A 14,477-nucleotide genomic window follows, 5' to 3' on the forward strand; every position below is an offset into this window, starting at 1 on the left:
GTTGGGCCATGATGCCATGAAAGTAAATGACTGTCTCAATGATGATACCCAGTAGTACACGTAAAATTCTCGTTTACATGTAAATAGAGCGGTCTGCACCACTTTGGCACTTGTTATCAATTTTGCAAGCAGTATTAGTAGATCGCTAATAGTTTGTGCAATGGTTTATATATAAATAAAGGTTTATTTGAAATTGGGACAAATACAGAAACATAAACAGTTATCCAGTGTATGTATCATAGTGTTTGTAGCCAAAGCTAATTTACAACAACAACACAGATCAAACATCATTAAAATAGGAAAATAAAAAGAATAAGGCAAAGATGAGTCGGTAATAATGATGATAGTAATAATACAGACAATGACAGTTTTGTTTGCATGTAATATTTAGCACTTCTTTGGGATCTTAACAGATTGGGCCCCTAATTTAGTCCCACACTAAAGGACAAGTTTTTAGACTCCTAATGTAGCCACTCTATCAAGTCATCGAACACACATCAAGAGACAATATTCATGATCACAAATACAGCTCACATTTTATCCAAACAGTTTTCTACATACTGTGCTGAATTAATAACCAAGCACACAAATATGAAATGGTTTCAGTAGGGATATTAGGGTGTATGGTTTTGGCACAAAGGCATACTATCGATTACACACATGGTGCAAGTGAGGGGACAGGAAGTGTTCATATTCAACTGGCGCCCCGCAAGTTCAGTTCAAACTGGGAGAGACAACATTATTTGCAACCGGTTCTTAAAACACAAGAGCAATGTCATATATGGATGATCTTTGACTACCTTTTTTGCAGTAGGTCCTTAAAGACATCAGAGCACTCTTGACTTGGGCAAAAAAAAATAGACCAAAATCAAACGTCCACTGAAAGGATGCTGGTTCTCAGGAATATACAAAAGAAGAAAAATACAAAACCCAAAACCAGTGAAGTTAGCACATTGTGGAAATGGTAAAAAAAAACAGAATACAATGATTTGTAAATCCTTTTCAACTTACCGGTATATTCAAATCAATACACTGCAAAGACAAGATATGTAACATTCGAGCTGGTAAACTTTGTTTGTTTTTTTTGCAATTAGCTTTTTTGGAATTTGATGCCTCCAACATGTATCAAGAAAGCTGGCACAAGTGGCAAAAAAGACTAAGAAAGTTGAGGAATGCTCATCAAACACTTATTTGGAACATCCCACAGGTGAACAGGCAAATTGGGAACAGCTGGGTGCCATGATTGGGTATAAAAGCAGCTTCCATTAAATACTCAATCATTCACAAACAAAAATGGTGCAAAGGTCACCACTTTGTGCACTAATGTATCAACAAATTGTCGAACAAGTAAGAACAACATTTCTCAACGAGTTGTTGCAAAGAATTTAGGGATTTCACCATCTATGGTCCGTAATTTCATCAAAAAGTTCAGTAAATCTGGAGAAATCACTGCACGTAAGCGGCAATGCCCGTGACATTCTTTCTTTCTTTTCTTTTCTTCCAATGATTGTCACACACATACTATATGTGGCGAAATTATTCCCTGCATTTGATCCATCACCGTTGATCAACCCCTGGGAGGTGAGGGGAGCAGTGGGCAGCAGCGGTGCCGCGCCCGGGAATCATTTATGGTGATTTAAACCCCAATTCCAACCCTTAATGCTGAGTGTCAAGAAGTGATTTAACCCCCAATTCCAACCCTTAATGCTGAGTGTCAAGCAGGGAGGCAATGGGTTCGATCTCTAAGGCGGTACTTCATCAAAAACTGACATCAGTGGGTAAAGAATATCACCACATGGGCTCAGGAACACTTCAGAAAACCACTATAGGTAACTAATGTTCTTCGCTACATCTGTAAGTGCCAGTTAAAACTCTACTATGCAGAGCGATAGCAATTCATCAACAACACCCAGAAACGCCGCATGCTTCACTGGACCTGATCTCATCTAAGATGGACTGATGCAAAGTGGAAATGTGTTCTGTGTTGTTTTTGGAAAGTTTGGCGAATATTGTCCTCCGGACCAAAGAGGAAAAGAACCATCCGGACTTTTATAGACGCAAAGTTCAAAATCCAGCATCAGTGATGTTATGGGGGTGTATTAGTGCCCAAGGCATGGGTAACTTACACATCTGTGAAGGCACCATTAATGCTGAAAACTACAGACAGGTTTTGGAGCAACACATGTTGCCATCTAAGCAACATTTTTTTCAGCAAGACGATGCCAAGCCACATTTTGCACGTGTCACAACAGCGTGACTTTGTAGCAAAAGAGACTAGACTGGCCTGCCTGTAGTCAAGACTTGTCTCCCACTAAATATATGTGGCGCATTATGCAGCCTAAAATACGACAACAGAGACTGTTGAACAACTTAAGCTATACATCAAGCAACAATGGGAAAGTATTCAACCTGAAAAGCTTCAAAAATTGGTCTCCTCAGTTCCCAAACAGGTGTTGTTAAAAGGAAAGGCCATATGATATAATTGTTATCATCCTGTGAAATACTATCGGAGCCATGCTCATGTCTGCAGTGATCACTTTGTAAAATGTTTGTTTGAACATTTGATTTGTTTGAGAAACTTTCTCTGACGCATTCAAGTTATATTAGTGGTGTTTGATAACAGAACTAAACGTAAAGAAATGACAATAGGTCGCATTAGTTGTTTGTTCTTTTGTGGTTGCTATGCCGAAATATAACTACAAAGACCTGGTTGTGCAAATAAACTAACATCATGTTAAGTCCTAGTAGTAAGTATTCGGATTGTTAGTACAATCCACCATATTTTTGTTGTCAGTTTTCATAACAGAAACTGAAAGCTTAGTTTATGTGCAGGAAAGTGATTTATTCGACATGGATTACCACATTATAGTGTGTTTGGTGATATTTGTTAGCATCAGGTAAATATCCTGAACAGTATTAATAAACTAAATAAATAAATCTCTCGTAGGCTCAACAACTTATACTGAATCTTGTAATCGCCCACAAACATTGCTGAACAACAGGGACAACTATAGCTAAATAATGTGACAGAATATGAACTTGACATCATAAAAATAACTGCAGACATGAATTGTAGATGACGGACTAATATTTGTAGCAGGAACTTAAACTTATCATTTTTCTCATTAGCGTCACAAACACAGCAGCACCACACTCGTTATGTTAATCAAATATGTTGTTTCGTAATGCGCCTCCAATCTGTTCTTCTTAAATAACGTAAGTTTCAAGTGAAGTGAGGTAGCAGTAGCCTCTTGGTAATGATAAACAGTTTTTAATCTTTTTTTAAATATTTTTCTTAAGTGTAAAAATCCACTCCATTCCATTTTAAATGTTTGTTCATGATCTCTTTTATATTTGCCTCTAAACCTTTCAAAATAGGCCTAAATCTGCACGGATGTGGGTAACTAAACAGTAGCCTAAAGGGGCTTAGACCAAGGCTATTCAACTAGACATTCAAGAGGGCCGTAGTTTCTACAGCCCATGGGCTCAGGGGCTGGAGATCGAAATGTGGATGTTTCGTCAAAAAGTGCCTCTGCAGGTTATATTTCTTTGCGACTGTGTTTACTTAATTGGAAAGTAAACACATCAGCTTCCACACTGCACTGTCAATAACGTCATTATATTCTGCCCTTGCTCCTCGTTTCCACCGTGTGCAGCTAGTTAACTGTATGAAGAAAAAGAAGCACCAGTTTTTGTTGAGGATTGATGTTTCTTCTTTTAGATTTGTTTCCTTCTTTTATTTTATTTCTTCAAACTTCTTCCTTCATTTAGGTTTGTAGACTGAAAATATCAACATAAAATAAAAACATAACTAAAGTAATGTACATTGTGTAATTTACATAAATAAAATAGGTTTAAGGTTAATATATTCACACAATAAACTACAAATGTTTACACATACAGAAAGAAATGAAACAACATCCACACACCAAACATGGTATGTGACTTATCACTGTTGGTGTTGTCGCCCTCTACTGGTCAAATTTAGCATAACATATATTAAACGATGTTTGATCGTTAATCTAAGACAAAAAACATGACCATGAATGCAAAAGACATCACAAAGCAAGCAATTTTAATACAAAACAAACTAAATATATTTCTGCACAAGTTATATCTACTTACAAATTGTTGACCAAGTTTCGTGATGAAGCTTACATCCATCCATCCTTTTTTTTACTGCTTGTCCCTTTTGGGTTTGCGGTGGGTGCTGGAGCCTATCTCAGCTGCATTCGGGCGGAAGGTGGGGTACCCTTACATGTTAAAGTTAAACGTTAAATTACGACTGATAGTCACACACACACACACACTTAGAGCAGTGAAATTACCCTCTGCATTTGACCCTTCCCCTTGTTCCACCCCTTTGGCGGTGAGGGGAGTGGAGATGCAGCAGCAGTGGCCGCGCTCGGTAATCATTTTGGTAATTTAACCTCCAATTCCAACCCTTGATGCTGAGTCCCATTTTTATAGTCTTTGGTATGATTCGGTTTGAACTCACGACCTACCGATCTCAGGGCGGAAACTTTAACCACAAGGCCACTGAGCAGACTTGTTGAGGTTTCTCCCATTGTTGCTGCTTGTCTGGATCAATGTGTCCGTCGCTTAAAAATCCGCCAGAAAACAATGACTGGAGCAATTGCTCGGGATAGAACATTCATTCAATCAATTTATATAGCCCTAAATCACAAATGTTTCAAAGGTCTGTACAAACCACTACGACTACGACATCCTTGGAAGAACCCACAGAAGGGCAAGGAAAACTCACACCCAGTGGGCAGGGAGAATTCACACCCAGTGGGACGCCAGTGACAATGATGACTATGAGAACCTTGGAGAGGACCTCAAATGTGGGCAACCCCCAACCCCCCGCCCCCTCTAGGGGACCTAAAGCAATGGATGTCGAGCGGGTCTAACATGATACTGTGAAAGTTCAATTCATAGTGGCTCAACACAGCCGCGAAAGTTCAGTTCAAAGCGGATCCAAGACAGCAGCGAGAGTCCCGTCCACAGAAAGCCATCCCAAGCGGAGACGGATCAGCATCATAGAGATGTCCCCAACCGATTCACAGGCGAGCGGTCCATCCTGGGTCCCGACGAGCGGCCCATCCTGGGTCCCGACTCTGGACAGCCAGTCATCGGACCGGACCCCCTCCACAAGGGAGGGGGGGACAGAGGAGAAAAATAAAAGAAACGGCAGATCAACTGGTCTAAAAAGGTCTATATAAAGGCTATAGTATACAAATGAGTTTTAAGGTGAGACTTAAATGCTTCTACTGAGGTAGCATCTCGAACTGTTACCGGGAGGGCATTCCAGAGTACTGAAGCCCGAACGGAAAACATTCATACTTTGTTGTCCAGTCCTTGTTAAAAGTCAGATTTTTGCAATTTAGATTTTTTTCCAGGATTGAATAAGTCTTCTTCTACTCACCCCACCGCTGCTTCACTGTGACACATATGCTTTCCTGTTTCCCCCTGCAGGGGGGCAGCAATACTGCATGCATGATCAACCCTAGTTTAAATAGTTATATCAAGCCTATTTGGGTGATGTTCGGCGGGCCAAATGAAAAGCTTTGGCGGGCAGATGTGGCCCATGGGCCGCCAGTTGAATAGTTCTGGCTACCATCGCCTAAAACTCAGAAGTGCCTGGATGTGCCTCTCGGTCCTGTGGTTGCAACCCGCCTATAGTCAACATACCCTAACATCATTCCATTGAGATATTTCTAGGACTGTGTTCAACTACTGATTTTCAGTCCAAAACCGATTAGTTAGATTATCTATTGTCGACCATCAGTCGAGTCCATGGTGTTTGTTTTTCAAGAGAAATAAATAGAAGGTGATATTTAGTATTGTATACTGACTAGGGTTGTACGATATACCGGTATTAGTATAGTTCCGCGATACTAATTAATCCTATTCGGTACCATATCGCCTCTAAAAAGTACCGGTCGTTTTTGGGGGGTTTTTTTTACACTATCTTTATAAACTCAGGAAATATGTCCCTGGACACATGAAGACTTTCAATATGAGCAATGTATGATCCTGTAACGCCTTGGTATCGGATCGATAACCCAAATTTGTGGTCGCATCCAACACTAATGTAAAGTATCAAACAACAGAAGAATAAGTTAAAGTACCAATGATTGTCATGCACACACTAGGTGTGGTGAAAATATTCTCTGCATTTGACCCATCACCCTTGATCAGCCCCTGGGAAGTGAGGGGAGCAGTGAACAGCAGCGGTGACCGCACCAGGGAATCATTTTTTGGTGATTTAACCCCCAATTCCAACCCTTGATGATGAGTGCCAAGCAGGGAGGTAATGGGTCCCATTTTTATAGTCTTTGGTATGACTCGGCCGGGGTTTGAACGCACAACCTACCCATCTCAGGGCGGACACTCTAACCACTAGGATTATTACATTTTAACATGGGTGTAGATAGAACATGTTAAATGAGAAATTTAGCAGATATTAACAGTAAATGAACAAGTAGATTAATAATGCATGTTCTACCACTTGTGCTTAATAATGTTGACAAAATAATAGAATGATAAATGACACAATATGTTACTGCATATGTCAGCAGCTAAATTAGGAGCCTTTGTTTGTTTACTTACTAATATAAGACAAGTTGTCTAGTATGTTCACTATTTTATTTAAGGACAAACTTGCAATAAGAAACATGTTTAATGTACCCTAAGATTTTTTTTGTTAAAATAAAGCAAATAATGACATTTTTGTGGTCCCCTTTATTTAGAAAAGTACCAAAATACATTTTTGCATCGGTACCAAAATATCAGTATCAGCACAACACTAACACTTACTAGTCACTTGCACTTGGTGTCATTTACATCACAAGGATGTGTTCTAGCACAGTGGTTCTCAAATGGGGGTACGCGTACCCCTGGGGGTACGTGAAGGTATGCCAAAGTACGTGAGATTTTTAAAAAATATTCTAAAAATAGCAACGATTCAAAAATCCTTTATAGATATATTTATTGAATAATACTTCAACAAAATATAAATGTAAGTTCATAAAATGTGAAAAGAAATGCAACAATGCATAATTCAGTGTTGACAGCTAGATTTTGTGTGGACATGTTCCATAAATATTGATGTTAAAGATTACTTTTTTTGTGAAGAAATGTTTAGAATTAAGTTCATGAATCAAGATGGATCTCTATTACAATCTCCAAAGAGGGCACTTCAAGTGGATGATTACTTCTATGTGTAGAAATCTTTATTTATAACTGAATCACTTGTTTATTTTTCAAAAAGTTTTTAGTTTTTTTATGTCTTTTTTCCCCAAATAGTTCAAGAAAGACCACTACAACTAAGCAATATTTTGCACTGTTTTAAATAAATCAGAAACTGTTGACATAGTGCTGTATTTTACCTCTTTATCTCTTTTTTTCAACCAAAAATGCTTTGCTCTGATTAGGGGGTACTTGAATTAAAAGGTTAAGAACCACTGTTGCAGCACATAAAAATTAATATTACAAGTTAATTAAAAGTACATATATATATATATATATATATATATATATATATATATGAAGGAAATACAGGCTTTAATTAAAGTGAACAAAACAAAGATCTCATTTGTGACTTAATGAATACAGTATAAGACCACAAGGTTAATAGTCAAATCAGATTGCTGCGAACCAAATCTTCAACTATTTAAAGACATCCCTATAGATTTGCACGATATTTTTTATTATATACTGTATTATATGTTTGTACTCAACACCACATGCAATATTTAATCCATTCTGATTAAAAATGATTCAGATAACTGTATTATTTCAACATGACATGCAAATGAATGTGCTAACTCATTAATTCAATTAGGTCACAACTCGACTATCCAAGTATGAAATATTCCGACGCGCTTGTGTCTGTGTTGGTAGGACGGTATGTACAGTACCTCTCATAGACTATATAGATGGTAATGAGTATAGTATGGAGCCCCAACACGGTGGCGATGAAGACGGCCTGGCTAGAGGAGCATGGGACTGGAGTCTGCTCTGGAAGAGAATACCACTAAGCCAGAGAGAGAGAGCGGAAAGACCACACACCACTGAACCCTATAGGTACACGCACTGCACTGCAGACAGCATGTTAACGTCCATTCTTGTCTGTTTTTGTCTCCATCTTCCATCCCTCCACTCCCTTTATTTCGACCTTCGATCATTTCTCTGTGTATGCCTGCCACGTCCCTTTTGTGTGTCTTGAATGCATGGCTGCTCCTCTGCTCTCACTCCACCTGCAAAAGAACGGTGTGTACTGTCCCACTGATTGACTCCATCCATGGTGAGAAGTACACCATTGAACCTCAGGGTGGAGGAGATGAAGACGGCTATGCTAGAGGAGCCTGGGATTGGAGCATGCTGTGGAAAAGAGTTCCTCTGAACGACAAAGAAAAAAGACAAAGAAAAACTCGTACCGAGCCATATAGGTACTGAATCATTTTAATACTTAATCATTTTAGAAATTGATATATATATCAATAAGGCATTTACTCAATAATACTTTATTTACTAAGCCATTTTCATACATAAAATAAATGGAACACAAAGGGCTTTACAAAGTTGAAAAGAATACCCCAATGACCCAGATACCCCATTATTACATACACGGACACAGATAATAAACGCACACACACGCGCACACTTATGCAACTATATGAACAAATGAATGCATGGCTGAGTACAGAGGCGACATGTGAGTAAACACTATCACAGGAGCCATCTGCACTCGGACACAAAACGCCTCTACAGTCCCTCTGAGGAATGTTGGAAAGTAAAACTTGTAAAATAGTGAGAACTAAGAGTAGAGATAAAGGATAAAATACAAGTAAGACAAATGAAGATAAAACAAAGAAATAATAATAATAAAAAAAAAATACAAATAAAATTGAATGTACAGTAAATCTTTAATAAATAAAAATGTAATGAATAAAAATTAAAATACAAATTACTTCGATAAAATAATATTTGGTAAAAGCCAAATCAAAAAGTCGGGTCTTAAGCCTGCTCTTAAAAACATGAACGTTCTCCCCTGTTCCATAATGGTGGAAAGATGCCATCCCGTGACTTTGTGTCCTGACTTTTAGAATAATTAGGTTATGAGTGTCAGAGGGTCTCAGGGCCCAGGAAGGTTCGCAGGGTAAAAGCAATTCTGAAAGATAAGAAGGCCTAATACCATAAAAACATTAACAAATCATAAGAAGAACATCAAAATTGATCCTGAAACACTCGGTGAGCTAATGCAGATATTTTAAAACTGGTGTAATGTGAGCCCGCCTTCTGGACTTCGTCAGGACACGTGCCGCTGAATTTTGGAGTAATTACAAAGGTGCAATAACCTTTTTTAGGAAGACCAGAAAGCAGGGCGTTACAATAATTTTTACGACTTGTAATAAAATCCTGCATTAGCGACTCTGTGTTGCCCTTAGAGAGAATTGGGCGAACTCTGACTATAGTATTAAGATGATAAAAAAACTATTTTTGTTATATATTTTTTATATGTAGTATACAACTAAGGTCAGAGTCGAAACATGGGATGGAATTAAAGACATTGATTGTAGTTTTGATATGTGTTTCTCACTCTAATACTCAATTACTATTACTCAAAACTCTCCAAAATTAAAAATCGTCATTGTCTATGACAAATTTGACAGTTTCGAAATATGATGCGAAACTTGATGTTATCAGTTGTGCTAAAGCAAGCATGTTAAGAATTGTTTGTGAATTTTCCTGAGCTCAAACACAGCATGTATCCTGCCTGGAGCATGTATGAACCAGCATGTTCCTGTTCACTCCATCGCCATATAGACTGGCTTGTGCAAGTTGAACACCTTTTAGTGTCTACCATGAAGTGTTTTGTCAGCCTCAATCTTATTTGAAAAAAAGTATTCACTTGTACCGTATTTTTCGGACTATAAGTTGCTCCGGAGTATACGTCGCACCGGCGGAAAATGCATGATAAAGAAGTCAAAAACATATATACGTTGCACTGGAGTATAAGTCGCATTTTTGGGGGAAAATTATTTGATAAAATCCAACACCAACAATTGACATTGAAAGGCAATTTAAAATAAATAAAGAATAGTGAACAACAGGCTGAATAAGTGTACGTTATATGACGCATTAATAACCAACGGAGAAGGTGCCTGGTATGTTAACGTAACATATTATGGTAAAAGTCATTCAAATAACTATAACATATAGAACATGCTATACATTTACCAAACAATCTGTCACTCCTAATCGATGAATCCCATGAAATCTTCTTCCTTGATATCGCTTCTAAACAATTCTGCCAACTCCAAAGGTATGCGCCGCTCCCCCTTGTCGTTTTCTGCTGCATATTTCACTACGTCCAGCTAGTAATCTGCAGTACATGATTTCCTTTTCGGTGCCATTTTTGTTCAACCCTTCTCAGTTTTTATAAGTTACTGCCAACGTTGAAATGATCTCTTTTAATAGCTACGGCAGTAGCATATAGCATATAGCAGTTAGCCTCCCATGACCCACAATGCACTTCTGCAATGACCGTCCCCCGCCGAAATCCTATTGGTTGACGTGTGTGTGTGACGATTGCTGACATAATATTATTTGATGTTTTACGGTAATGTGTTAATAATTTCACACATAAGTCGCTCCGGAGTATATGTCGCACCCCCAAACTATGAAAAAAACTGCGATTTATAATCCGAAAAATACAGTATATACTTTTTCCATGTTTTGTTGTGTTAAGTCGTTCTAAAAAAATGGACTCAATTCATTTTGTTCCTAAAAATCTGCAAATACAAGACATGTTTGCAAATGTATTGAAGAAAATCATGAACATAAGTATTCACAACCTTTGCGATGGCACTCAAAGCTGGATTCAGGGGCATCATGTTTCCACTGATCCATCCATCCATCCATCCATCCATTTTCGACCACTTATTCCCTTTGGGGTCACGGGGGGCGCTGGTGCCTATCTCAGCTACAATCGGGCAGAAGGCGGGGTACATTCTGGACAAGTCGCCACCTTATCGCAGATCATAGTGGAGATATTTTTTACATCTTTTCTAGAGTCTGCCTGTGGTAAATTAAGTTAACTGGAAATAATTTGGAAAGACCCGCACCTGTTTATATAATGTCCCACAGTGGAGAGTGCATGTCAGAGCAAAAATAACAAATTCAAAGGATTTGTCTTTCGGTACAAATCTGGGGAGGGGTACAGAGACATGTCTGCTGCTTTGAAGGTTTCAATGAGCTCAGTGGTCTCCATCTTCCTTAGATAAAATAAGTTTTGTACCACGAGGGACACTTTTTAGAACTAGACGGCTGTTTAAACTAAGCGATCAGAAAAGAAGGGCCTTAGGAAGGTGACAGAGCTCCAGTGTTCCTCTGTGGAGGGAGGAGAAGCTTTCAGAAAAGACAACCAACTATGCAACAATCCAGCAATCAGGCCTGTGTGTTATAGTGGCCACACAGAAGCCACATATTATATAATGCACATGGTAGCCTGCCTGGCTGCTGAAAAACAGACCATGAGAATCAAAATGTTCTTGTCTGATGGGACAAAGATGGAACTCTTCGATGAGAATTGACAGACGTCGTGATTTGAAACCAGGCACTGCGTGTCACCAGGTCAATACCATCCCTGCAGTGAAGCATGGAGGTGCCCGCCTCATGCTGTGGGAGACAAGTCAGGATAAAGGGAAAGGTGGATGGATCAATTTAGAATTACAGTCGTGGTCAAACGTTTACATACACTTGTAAAGAACTTAATGTCATGGCTGTCTTGAGTTTCCAATAATTTCTACAACTCTTATTTTTTTGTGATAGAGTGATTGAAGCACATACTTGTTGGTCACAAAAAACATTCATGAAGTTTGGTTCTTTTATGAATTTATAATGGGTCTACTGAAAATGTAAGCAAATCTGCTGGGTCAAAAGTATACATACAGCAATGTTAATATTTGGTTACATGTCCCTTGGCAAGTTTCACTGCAATAAGGCGCTTTTGGTAGCCATCCACAAGCTTCTGGCAAGCTTCTGTTTGAATTTTTGACCACTTTTGACAAAATTGGTACAGGTCAGCTAAATTTGTTGGTTTTCTGACATGGACTTGTTTCTTCAGCATTTTTCACAAGTTTAAATCAGGACTTTGGGAAGGCCATTCTAAAACCTTATTTCTAGCCTGATTTATCCATTCCTTTACCATTTTTGATGTGTGTTTGGGGCCATTGTCCTGTTGGAACACCCAACTGTGCCCAAGACCCAACCTCTGGGCTGAGGATTTTAGGTTGTCCTGAAAAGCACCAGTTCCATTGGCAGCAAAACAGGCCCAGAGCATAATACTACCACCACCATGCTTGACGGTAGGTATGGTGATCCTGGGATTAATGGCCTCGCCTTTTCTCCTCCAAACATATTGCTGGGTATTGTGGCCCAACAGCTCAATTTTTGTTTCATCTGACATCACATGGACAAAGATAAGACCTCCTGGAGGAAAGTTCTGTGGATGTTTTACTGCCATTAAATTTTGTAGTCAAATGTGTTGATTTTCCATGTCAGAAAACCAACAAATTTAGCTGAACTGCACCAATTTTGTCAAGAGGAGTGGTCAAAAATTCAACCAGAAGCTTGTGGATGGCTACCAAAAGCACCTTATTGCAGTGAAATTTGCCAAGGGACATGTAACCAAATATTAACATTGCTGTATTTATACTTTTGACCCAGCAGATTTGCTCACATTTTCAATAGACCCATAATGAATTCATAAAAGAACCAAACTTCATTAATGTTTTTTGTGACCAACAAGTATGTGCTCCAATCACTCTATCACAAAAAAAAAATAAGACACCTATGACATTATGTTCTTTACAAGTATATATAAACTTTTCATCGCGACTCTATTTTCTTGACCCGATGCAGCTTGACCGGTGCTGACAGGAATGGTCAAAGCTATCTAAACATAGGTGTGCACAGCTTGTGGCATCGTATTTATAAAGACTTAAAGCTTTAATTGCTTCCAGCGTTGTATCAACACAGGTTGTGAATACTTATGTACATCTGGAGACATTATCTAATTTTGTTATTTCATAGGGTATTGTGTTTAGACTTCTGAAGAAAAACAAACCGTATTTTTCGGACTATAAGTCACTTTTTTTTTTCATAGTTTGGCCAGGGGTGCGACTTATACTCAGGAGCGACTTATGTGTGAAATTATTAACACATTACCGTAAAATATCAAATAATATTATTCAGCTCATTCACGTAAGAGACTAGACGTATACAATTTTATGGGATTTAGCGATTAGGAGTGACAGATTGTTTGGTAAACGTATAGCATGTTCTATATGTTATAGTTATTTGAATGACTTACCATAATATGTTACGTTAACATACCAGGCACCTTCTTAGTTGGTTATTTATGATCATATAATTCAGCCTGTTGTTCAATATTCTTTATTTATTTTAATATGCCTTTCAAATGTCTATTCTTGGTGTTGGGTTTTATCAAATACATTTCCCCAAAAAATGCGACTTATACTCCAGTGCGACTTATATATGTTTTTTTCCTTCTTTATTATGCATTTTCGGCAGGTGCAACTTATACTCCGGAGCAGGGGTAGGGAACCTATGGCTCTCGAACCAGATGTGGCTCTTTTGATGACTGCATCTGGCTCTCAGATAAACCTTAGCTGACATTGCTTAACACAATAAGTAATAATTCTGCTGGTAATCACAGTTTTGATTGATTGATTGATTGATTGATTGATTGATTGATTGATTGATTAATTGATTGAAACATTTATTAGTAGATTGCAAAGTACAGTACATATTCCGTACAATTGACTTCTAAATGGTTACACCCGAATAAGTTTTTCAACTTGTTTAAGTCGGGATCCACGTAAATCAATTCATGGTACGTGTTAAAAACAATGTTGAAAATATAAAACATTCTCATGCATTTTAATCCATCCATCCGTTTTCAACCCCGCCGGTTCAAGAAGTCTCATTAAGAAGTATTTTATTTATTATCGGTTATCTTCAGAATAACAATGTTATTAAAAAGAATAAGAGACTTATTATACTCTAAAAATGTTGGTCTTACTTAAAAATGCACACATTTAGTTGTATTCAGTGTTAAAAAATATTACATGGCTCTCACAGAAATACATTTTGAAATATTTGGCTTTCATGGCTCTTTCAGCCAAAAAGGTTCCCGACCCCTGCTCCAGAGCGACTTATACTCCGAAAAATACGGTATGCATTCCATTTTGGAATAAGGTTGTACATTTACAGAATGTGGAAAAAAAATCAACTCTAGAAATTTTCCGTTGGCCCTTTGTCTTTGCTGCAATAAAAGACATGGTGGCTAATGACAGGGATTTATGGATTTTTCTCTTAAACACACACAAACACTCAAGATGTGTGAAGTGTAGACGTTCAACTTTTGTGTAGGACATTTAACA

General features: G+C 38.2%; 1 protein-coding gene across 3 annotated transcripts in view; it reads left to right on the top strand.

Annotated features, from left to right (window-relative positions):
* galnt7 (UDP-N-acetyl-alpha-D-galactosamine: polypeptide N-acetylgalactosaminyltransferase 7) overlaps window positions 1–14,477 on the top strand; it is a 77,693-nt gene that overhangs the window by 32,015 nt on the left and 31,201 nt on the right. Inside the window, exons 7-8 of one of the 3 annotated variants that reach the window (XM_061880887.1) lie at window positions 7,909–8,091; window positions 8,274–8,456. In XM_061880887.1, the coding sequence (XP_061736871.1) occupies window positions 7,909–8,091; window positions 8,274–8,456 (366 nt within the window). The remainder of the gene's footprint in view (window positions 1–7,908; window positions 8,092–8,273; window positions 8,457–14,477) is intronic. The other 2 variants (XM_061880886.1, XM_061880885.1) reach the window with 2 other exon arrangements.

Source organism: Nerophis ophidion, linkage group LG20 (assembly GCF_033978795.1).
Source record: "Nerophis ophidion isolate RoL-2023_Sa linkage group LG20, RoL_Noph_v1.0, whole genome shotgun sequence".
In the NCBI taxonomy this organism is placed as follows: Eukaryota; Metazoa; Chordata; class Actinopteri; order Syngnathiformes; family Syngnathidae; genus Nerophis; species Nerophis ophidion.